We start from the raw sequence: 10,814 nt of genomic DNA, 5'->3' as shown, positions 1-10,814 counted from the left end.
TTTGTTCTAATGAACATGGGGGCTTTGTTGGTGGAATTTCTATCCTAGTTATCCATTTTCTTGAATCTACCCTCTAGTTGTTGCATTGTTGCTAAAGGAAACTTCTATAATGCCAACTGTTAAAGACTAGGATAATACTTGGGGGGGCAGGGGGGGGGGGGTGGGGGGTGTGTGCGAATCAATTAATATTATTTATGTTATCACTAATCAATTACACCATAGTACCATAAATCAAACAACATACACCTATGAGACACATATATTTACCTAGAAACCCATAAAGGGAGAAAACCACAAATACTCTTTTTGTCCTTTATATAAATGAGAGATCCAACTTGTTGCTACATCAAATTTACTAACATCAACCAAAAATAGACACTCATCCCCTAATTTGCAAGCACCCACTTGCTATAAGCACCAACCCTTGAACTTTGCACAAACCAACCTGAAGGAAGCACCCACTCCCTGATATGCAGGCACCAACATGCATTTCCAAGAAAATCCCTCTTTCATTCATTTTCAAACTCAGACTTGCAGGCATATTATTTTCTCTTTAAACTTCATACATCCACTACTCTCATGTCTTCAACTCTCACTCAACTAGATGTTCAACTGTAAAATAGACGTGCTCAAACCAACAACTCAAATATGCTCTCTTCTTTGCAATTCCTTTGCTCAATCACTCATTATTAATCACAAAATTATCCTCTCATACACTCACATTTCTCACACACATTGGTTCTATGATGACTGCACATCACACAATGGTTTCATTTTTGTTATTCATGTGTCTTATAGCCCAACTCATACATTCCAACACTCTTAATTTCTTACATGGTAATTCCTCATCAGAACAACAAACAATATTGTATCATTTTCTTCTTATTATATAGATTTGGTCCTTATATTACCATGGGTATACGTCCCTGGTATTTACCCATGGAAATCTTGTTTGACTATATCAACAAGCCAAGTTGTTTGATTGTATCAACAACTTCCATCATGTTACAACTAAATTCGTCAATGGAGTGAGGATTATATAAATCCTTTTCTTTGGTGTTTGTCTTCATATGTCCATGAATCATAACCTAGACCTAAACTCTATAGGTGGTTATCATTTTGTCAGGATATTGGACTTTTATCCATGCTCTGCCATGACCTGATGGTCGATGGATGATAGGCCCCTTGGGTGCTTACTCCTTATCCCAATGTAACCAAGGGACGTGGCCAATGGCTACTTCTTTTTCGGCCCATCGCTTCACCACTCATTAGCCTTTTGTTACACCTTTGTTGCTTCTACTGCTAATGCTCGTTAAGCCCCTTGGTGCTTTCCCATATAATATGTACAACTATGGGTTGTGACCACTTCTTTTATATTCACTGCTCACTGATTGTGGCTAGACTACATTCACATCTAGTACACTCCTTCATCCAAGTTGTGGGTGATAGATAAGATTGTCATTTGGCAATGCTACACTTTAACGGGGATGCTTCATTACTCGTTCTCTTCCACTGGACAATGTTTACAATGCTTGTTCCCTTTCCAATGGGCAATGGGCGATGGTCAATGGCCTCACCTTCATAAAAAAATGAAAATCCAAAAAAACATTTAACACTGAAAATCCTTGAAAAACCAGTCTTTGGTGCAAATGCCAAGGCATCTATAGCTTCCATGTCAAGTTCATGCCTACCAATCAAAACGTGCCATATGTCATCCACATCATCCTTTACAACCAATTAGAGCTTGCCATGTGTCCTCTGCTAAAATGTACCTACTACATGTATTGCCACATGTCATTTGCCAATCGTTCATTTGGTCATCCAAAAGCATTGAATCCACTTGCTACATGTCACTCTCACATATTCTCGTGTCATCATCACTACCACATCATCATTATTGCCACACCATTGTCGCGTGTCACTCGAGAAAGGTCCACTTGGCCACCCAAAAAGGCCAAATCTACGTACCATGTGTCATGACCACGAAGTGTTGTGTGTCATCATTTATATATCACTGCCACAAGTCATGACCACGAAGTACGATGTGTCATCTTGTACACAACATGGCCACTTGTCATTTCCTCATTGGGCCACATCATTGACCTGCCACCTGGCACCTCAAAAACCATGTCAAAGCTTGTGTCCTTTCCATTGTGTTCTTTTTGTACACATCCTTAGTTCTTGTGGTCCGATAAGCACCTTTGCGTTTAGTCCAAGTACTTTGTGACTAGGGGCTATGACCGGGGGCTTGGCCACCCAACCACTTGCCACTTGCCACTTGTCGCCCATTGTTGTTTTCTGCACATTGAAAGGGCCAGGTGGTCCGATAGGCATCCGCACGCTTTAGCCCATCTCCCTGTGATCAAGGGCTATGAACAATGACTTACCAATCCATCATTTGCCACACGTCGTTGCGTTTCTCTGAGTTTGTTATTGTATTTTGACACTATGGTGGTCCTTCAAGAACCAAGAGCCTTTGTGATCCATGGGTAATCTTCAACTAAATTTTTCTTCTTATCCCTTAGGAGTTAGGCAAAGTGCCATATATCGTTTGAAAGATTTCTGAGAAAGTTATCAACCCAAACATTTATCTTTTTTATTTGAGCTAAGAAAATAAGGAAGAAAAGCATTCAAAGATATAACCTTCATGCATGACCTTAATCTAGGCATCAACATACATTAACACATTAATAATAACACTCTTACTAGGATCCCCATGAACTTTAACACACTTACCAAGCTCCCCCTGAAATTGACACAAACAATTCTTTGACATCAATGACTTAGACTTGACATTAATGACCACAACTACCAACATGCTCAACATCCACTTCTAAATCCATCACCACCACTTCCCCCTCCATTGATGTTGCATCATGTAGTTCCACCTCCTCTAAAGCCACCACTAATGCCCACCCCTCCATCTATGACCCCTCCAACACTTCCTCATCCTCCATAATTGTCACTACTACCTATCCCTCCACTGACACCACAAATCAATATTTCATGCCAAGCATGATTTAAACTCTCCCAAAAAATTCCTCCATTTCCATTGTATATCAAGGGACTAGCCTTGGAACTAAGCATCATGGGGGAAGCACTTGTAACATTTACTAGCTAAATGAAGGAGCCATCTTTGTCTCCATCCTTCAACACCAAATTTATATCGTTGCTCATGCTTAGTGCTATTGTGTTAGACACAAGCCCATTTGTATTAGCTAATCACATACTTGTTTCTTTGTAGAGAAGGCAAAGAATTGCCAACAAATGTTTCATTCAAGGAATGGAATTTAATCTTGAATAACCTTCTTTGTTCTTGAGGATTTGCTAAGACGCATTGATGGGTGAAATTGCCATGGAATCATAGACATTATGAAATTGATCTCATGGATTATAGCGAAAGTAGAGTACAATAGAGGATACATAGATGAAGATTGGAAAGAGTGGTCCATTTCCTTGAAAGTTAGCCATTAATAAATATCTTGATATAACACATACCTTTTATAGTCATTGCAATTCAATTGTATCCAATGCATTGTCTATTTATTTATGAAAATGTCAAACCTCCTCGTTGATTTGTTGGTATTGAATATTCATTATGCACTTCCATTAAAGTAGAGTTTTAAGTAATGGTTGATGGTGGCATTATTAGAGATATCCACATGACAAAACAATGTAAGGAGACTCTAACATTTCAATATGAAATGGTTGTTTAATATAGACCTTTAACATTTAATAGTGTGAAAGTGAAATTCAATTTGTTTAATATCTTGAGCAAGGTTGTGATTGAAACTTTGTGTAAGTAAAGTTTGAGGTTACCAAAAGTCATTAAGAATGAGATCTTTGATTGCAACAACCCAATTGCCTTGATGTTGAGCTCCTACTGCATCAAGACTTTGCATACCTCATTTTTGTGATGTTGTAGAATATTCTAGTAATAATTTAAAAATAAAATGGTTTAATGATTACTAAGTTTCCTAGGTTGTTTTTGGCATATATCCAAAATTCCCTTATAGCCAACATATAATTTTCCATTGTTTTGCATTCCAATTTAAAATGGATTAAATTTCTTTGAAGTTTTAGTTCCTATTGAAAAAAATATACATAAATATGATCTAGTTTCACGACGATCTCTTAATATATATAAAAACATGCATGCATTTAAAGTGGTATAAGTAAGGTTTAGTTTCTATCAAAAATATAAGATTAAAAGCAAAAAATATTATTATTGTCATCTAATTACTAAAATTTTTGATATAGTAATATTTGTAGATCAATTACAATAACAAAAATAATACTTTTATGTAAACACATTATAATAATATTCTAAATCATACTATCTTAATAAATCTCTTACCTATATATATATATAGATATATAATATACATATATAATATACAAGGCCTAAGGTCTAATCTAAAGATAATCTTAAAATTATATATAAATATATTATATTGTAATCATTTTTAACTCAAATTCTTTTTATTTATAATTTTTTAAAATATTTTATACTTGTTATACCAAATTAAATTTTCAGAAAATAGATATAAATAACTTAGCATATTATATTTTATTGGATTGAAATATGAGTGCGATGTGTACCTTGATTTGAGTCTATCCATGTCCACGTCAAAAATAATATCTATGGGTGGGTGGAGGACCAAAAATATTATATCGAATTATAAATGATTATTCAAATTATAACCCGTGAACCAATAAATAAGAAGTTCCCTTAATTGTCTAATTAATGGCCCACAGCTAGTTGTGCGTTACAGTCGTAACATTATAATTCTTATTCCCATCCTTCAATTTAATATTCATATTTCTGTGTAAATTTTCATACTTTCCAAGTCGGTTTACCCGTCAACATCGGTGCAAAGTTAATATATCATCATTCAATCTAATATTCATATTTCTGTGTAAATTTTCATACTTTCCAAGTCGGTTTACCCATCAACATCGGTGCAAAGTTAATATATCGAAAATATCGCACTAGGATTATATTAAACCAGAGAAATTAGTTAATTATGTAATTGAGTAAAATTACACAAACATGTAAGTAATTAATTCACTTACAAAATCATTATTTTATTACAATGAGATTAAATTTTTTATTATCCACTTATAATAGGATGATGTATTAGGATTGTGAGATGCTCGATCAAGTTGAGATGTTTTTTGAAAAATTTAATTTTCCAAGATGTTTTTTGAAAAATTTAATTCTCCAAAAGTGGCTTTTATGCTTAATTTCTCTTGGTGAAGTTTGAACCTGTGACTTAGTCGGGACTAAACCCCATACGAACTAACTAGTCTACACCTCATGAGTCTCCACCTATAATATGATGATGCTTGTTGTGACTTAGTCGGGACTAAACCCCATACGAACTAACTAGTCTACACCTCATGAGTCTCCACCTATAATGTGATGATGCATTAGCTGTGACTTAGCCGGGACTAAACCCATACGAACTAACTAGTCTACACCTCATGAGTCTCCACTTATAATGGGACCCCATACGAACTAACTGGTCTACACCTCATTAGTGTCCACCTATAATGGGATGATGCATTAGGATTGTGTGACTTAGTCGGGACTAAACCCCATAGGAACTAACTAGTCTACACCTCATGAGTCTCCTCTTGTAATGGGATGATGCATTAGGATTGTGCATTAGGATTGTGTGACTTAGCTGGGACTAAACCCCATACAATCTAACTAGTCTACACCTCATGAGTCTCCACTTATAATGGGATGATGCATTAGGATTGTGAAATGCTCGATCAAGTTTAGATGTTTTTTAAAATATTTAATTCCCCAAAAGTGGCTTTTATGCTTAACCTCTCCTCGTGAGGTTTGAACCTGTGAATTAGCCAAGACTAAACCCTATATGAACTAACTAGTCTACACCTCATGTGTGACCAAAGACTCATCTTTACTCATGTAGAATTAACAAAAAGGAAATAGAAATCTAAATCACATCCCCACTCACCCATAACTATCTAGGTATCTAGGTGTCTTTTCTATTGAATATTGGCACATTAATTGCACCCTTAGATGTCCCTTTTATTGAATAATGATAAATTAATCTTTCTTTTAATCCAAATCTTTATTTTATGGGCAAAAATGAAACATGTTGGTATATTTTATAGCTTCCTTTTCATCAATAGATGAAATTTCAAATATTAACTATTTTGTATCCCTAAATCCATGTTTATCTATTTCACATTTATCTAACATAATTATAAAATTACCCTGCAAAATATAACATAGCAAATGACACCTTATAAAACAACCAAGTGTAATAAGAGGATTGTGGTTTGTAAACTTTAGGCCATTAACATGTTTCTCTATGTCCAAAGAAATTAACTCTTTAAAAAATAGAAATAATTTTAAGACATACTCCAAGCTTAAATAATTTGCAATATTAAAAAAATAAAAATATGTAAATTTAATTATTTATTAGTATTTTTAAAAACAATTTTAAGACATACTCTAAACTTGAATTATTTATCGTGCAAAAAAATTTAATTATTTATTAGTATTTTTTATTAAACGATTTTGAGCTTTAAAAAAATGTTTTTCCATATTTCGAAAAATAATATTAAATTATCCCTGAAGAAAAGTCCTTCAAATTGGTTAAAAAACCACATAAAAATATAAAATTTATTGGCGATAAGAATTGCTGAATCGTTCGGGTTTGACGTGATGAAGACGAGACTGGTATGGCCGCCGGGTAGGTATCACTTTGACAATGCGACCCAGCTATTTTGATCTCGATATATTGATGATGACGGTACGATTTGGATAAGGTTGAGCTTTTGAGTAAGCAGAAATAATAAAGGCACCACTGCCAGCTGCCGGTGTGTCCGTACGAACCACCGTCAGCTGTCAGTGTGTCTGTCTGATTTACATGGGCAGGTTATATCAATCCAGACCTGCCCATCACATCAGTCCTGCCTTGCTACTTGCTTACTGCGCGCCAATGTCGTATCTGGACGTATCTGCCTTCTGGATCACTCACTCCTCTTTACTTTCCTTCGTGAAGAAATTCCATATTTTACCCCTCCTTCACCTACTTATAGCCATCTCCTTCTCCTGTCTGAATGAATAAAAAAGATTAGGGTTTGTATGCGTTGTTTACAGGTTGGTAAGCAAGACTGAGAGTGAGACTGAGAATTAGCTTTGGGAGCAGCAGGCGAGAAAATAAGCAATCATGTTGGATAAGATATGGGATGACACTCTTGGCGGCCCGCAGCCAGACAGTGGCCTCAGGAGGCTTCGCAATAATTCTAGTTTCAACACTACCCAAGCATCAGGTAAGCAGCTCTCATCCATTTTGATTGCAGAATAGTTAGCGTTTCGCAAATATCTGTAACATTGTTAATAGTTTTCTGGTGTGTTTTTGATTCCTAAGATGGAGTCACTATCGGAAATATCGAACGGATCGATCACATTATAGAGTGAATTATTGAAATATTAAACCATGACTTGATATATCACTCTAATTTATTCCAGACAATTATCTTTAATATAAATAATTGTAAAAATCTATACTCAAAATCAAGATCATTTATTAAAAAACAAATAGTCTATAACGCCACTTTTTAAAAGTCTTTCTGTTGAGTTTTTCTGGTCGAAATCCGGCAGGAATTTATTGGAATTGCAAGTTTGATAGTTAGTTTCTGCACAATGAAAGCGTCCTAGAGGTTTTCGAGGGTGCTGAATCCAAATATGCGGTTAAAAAACCATTTTAACGGCAACAAATCAAAATTTAACCTCAATTTCTTCCGCCGGATTCCGTCACTGGAATCTCCAAAAAATCGCATTATAGACAACTCCTTGAAAAAATCATGTTATGATGAACCTCATTAATATGTTTCATGGACTCCCATGATCTAAAAATAATTATGAAAATCTACACTCAAGATCAAAATCATCTACTAAAAAGATTCATCAACATACTCATCTCGATGATGAACCCCCATTAGTATGTTTCACTAAAAATCCATAATCTGAAAATAAATTTATGTGATAGATCTAAACAGATTCATCAACATACTCATCTCGATGATGAACCCCATTTTTATGTTTCACTAAAAGTCTATGATCTGAAAATAAATTTATGTGATAGATCGGGAAGCAAATCCCCATCAAAATATAAATGGCTTTTTATTATTAATGATAGTAGAAGTAGTATTGTTGTTAGTGGCAGCCTATGTAAGCAATAGCGTGTTCTGATTACATGCAGAAGCAGGCAAAATGCAGGTGAGCCCAGTAGATATCGAGGAGATGAATCTAAAAGAAGGGAGTGGGGGAATTCGTGTGATTGGAAAGCCGCAGAAATTCTCTTTTCAACGCTCGTTATCCATGGAAAATAATAGCCCTCCATCTTCACCAACTGCAGCCTCTTCCTCGTCCGCTTCATGTGAGTTATCACCATGAACGTTGTCATCTACTCCCTCGTCTATTTTTTTCTTAGAATGGTGTGTTAGTAGATAGAAACCAGATGAAAGGGTGTATGGTGTATGAATGAATTGAGCAGCTACTCCACGAGATCGGGAGAATGTATGGAGAAGTGTGTTCAATCCGGGGAGTAATATCAATAGCAAGACAATTGGGTCTCAAAAATTCGACAAACCAGAACCACAGAGCCCTACGGTTTATGACTGGTATCATTTCTAATCTCTTCACCCTTCAGATTTTTCAACTAAATATATCACACTTTGAGCAACCCCAACTCTGAGGGGGAGATTGAAGTTTTGAACCACCAAACCTATGGTTAAATTTAGTCCTGAATTCTGTTTCTGTTTCTGTTTCTGGGATGGCAAACAGGCTCTACAGTGGAGAGAGTAGATCCAAATGGCGTTAAAGACCACCTCCTCTTACCAGGATCTCCAGCTTCTTGAATCCATGCATGCTGATGCATGCAGTATGTATATATTTTCAGTCCAAACAGTAATATGTACAGTATGTTTCCTTGTTTGGCTGAAAAGAATATCTTCAGTGTGGTATTGTAGTTACTAGATATTTGCAACAATGGCTTTCAGTGTGGTATTGTAATTACCAGGTATCTGCAATATCTGATAGTGAAGTATGGTGGTAGTGGTAGGACAAGTCAAGTCTTCTCTAGTTCGCTCTTATCTGTATATGTTTATCATATTTCCTAAATGAATTATATAAATTTTGGTTGAAATAAATCCTTTCCATTCTATAATATATTTAATTCTTAATAACTACATTATTATATTTATTAGTTTAATATAATTATATTAAATAAATTTATAATAAAATAAAATATTAAAATAATTTATTAATTTAAATTTATTAAAAATATAATTAAATGATAAATAATATTCTTTAATTATTATATTAAATAATTATATAATATAATATAATTATAATTATCATTTATTAATATAAAATAACATTAATCTACATCTCTACCCAAACAATAAATTAAATTAAAACAAATATTATTGAAAACCAAATCACTACAAATAGCAATTTAATGTGATTCCAATTATGTCATCACCGCTTAATGTTTTAAATGTTTTGCCATCCTTACAAGACTAACAAAATCACTACAAATAACAATTTAATGTTGATTCCAATTATCTCACCAGCGCTTAAATGTTTTTTCATCCTTACAAGACTATTATTTATCATACATGAATGACCTTCATAAAAGATATAACTATATGTATTATAATTAATAATTTAATGGGTTCTCATCATCTCCGAAACACTCAAAAGTGTAATGTGTTCCAATTATTATTAAGTGCTTATGATTAACAATTTCCTCCATAATATTTTCTTTTGGTTGGAATCTTATAATTTTTGGATTGTAGAATTTTAAAATTTTAATAACAATTTTAATACTAAAAATCTATTCAAATTCTGATGCGTATGCGTAATAATTATAATACTAATTTATAGATTTTCTTATCAGATTTAACAAAGATCGGAAAAATCAATTTTTGAATAGATGCGTATGCGTAATAATTATAATATTAATTTATAGATTTTCTTATCAGATTTAACAAAGATCGGAAAAATCAATTTTTTTTCTCACAAAAATACGGTTTGACCCTTCATTGTTTTTCCCTTCATTGTTTTTCATTTTTATAAGAAAATTGTATCATACATAAATGACTTTAGTAAAAGATATAACTATACACATTTTGAGGAAAATTTTTATCAAGAGATAATGTTGTGCAAGCATTAGTGTTAGTAGTTGTTATAGTATTGGTCCCCTCAATCTACTGTAAATTGAGAGATGTGCAATCACTTTTAAAACAAAAATATATAACATTAAGTGTAAATATATTTTAATTTATGTTCAAAATTTTTCAAAATATAGATTGGCCAATGTTAATAAATAGTATTTTAAATACCAAGAGTACAAAATATTTTGTTCAAACTATAAAACAAATAAAACTATAAATCCCGAAATTGCCTATTCCAAAAATACAAAGTACCCATTACTTCAACTCCACTGAAGTGACCTGAAGTTATGTATACCAAATGTAGATTCATACTTGCACATAAAAATAAATGTACTCATCACTTCAACTCCAGTGAAGTGAATTGAAGTTATGTATCCCAAATGTAGATTCATGCTTGCACATAAAAATATTTGATTTATATCGATCATAACGGTTTTGTTATTCAACAATTCAACCCTTCCTTCAATAAATAATACCCAACCCATTAAATTTCTCATTAAAATAGATTAAATCAAAGCACATGAATCAACCATAACAAATTCCCCGCTATTCGATTACATCAAATTAATCCAAATCATACATTCAAA

General features: G+C 33.6%; 1 protein-coding gene across 2 annotated transcripts; it reads left to right on the top strand.

Moving 5' to 3' along the window:
• Nucleotides 1-7,081: 7,081 nt before the first annotated feature.
• Nucleotides 7,082-9,198, top strand: LOC149167622 (auxin-repressed 12.5 kDa protein-like). 2 transcript variants are annotated; one of them, XM_089433052.1, is made up of 4 exons: nucleotides 7,082-7,317; nucleotides 8,256-8,426; nucleotides 8,544-8,670; nucleotides 8,834-9,198. In XM_089433052.1, exons 1-4 carry the CDS (start codon nucleotides 7,215-7,217, stop codon nucleotides 8,868-8,870), a joined length of 438 nt encoding a protein of 145 aa, XP_089289178.1. In that variant the 5' UTR covers nucleotides 7,082-7,214; the 3' UTR covers nucleotides 8,871-9,198. The 2 variants fall into 2 exon arrangements, with proteins under 2 accessions (XP_089289178.1, XP_089289177.1); XM_089433051.1 differs by having other exon boundaries at nucleotides 8,250-8,426.
• The last annotated feature ends 1,616 nt before the right edge of the window (nucleotides 9,199-10,814 follow it).

The sequence above is a fragment of the Pinus tabuliformis genome, chromosome 5_1 (genome assembly GCF_031772625.1).
Source record: "Pinus tabuliformis cultivar Carrire ecotype Pingquan chromosome 5_1, CPIR1, whole genome shotgun sequence".
NCBI lineage: Eukaryota > Viridiplantae > Streptophyta > Pinopsida > Pinales > Pinaceae > Pinus > Pinus tabuliformis.
The sequence above is the reverse complement of the archived record's forward strand: the minus strand, read 5'-3'. Positions and strand labels throughout refer to the sequence as shown.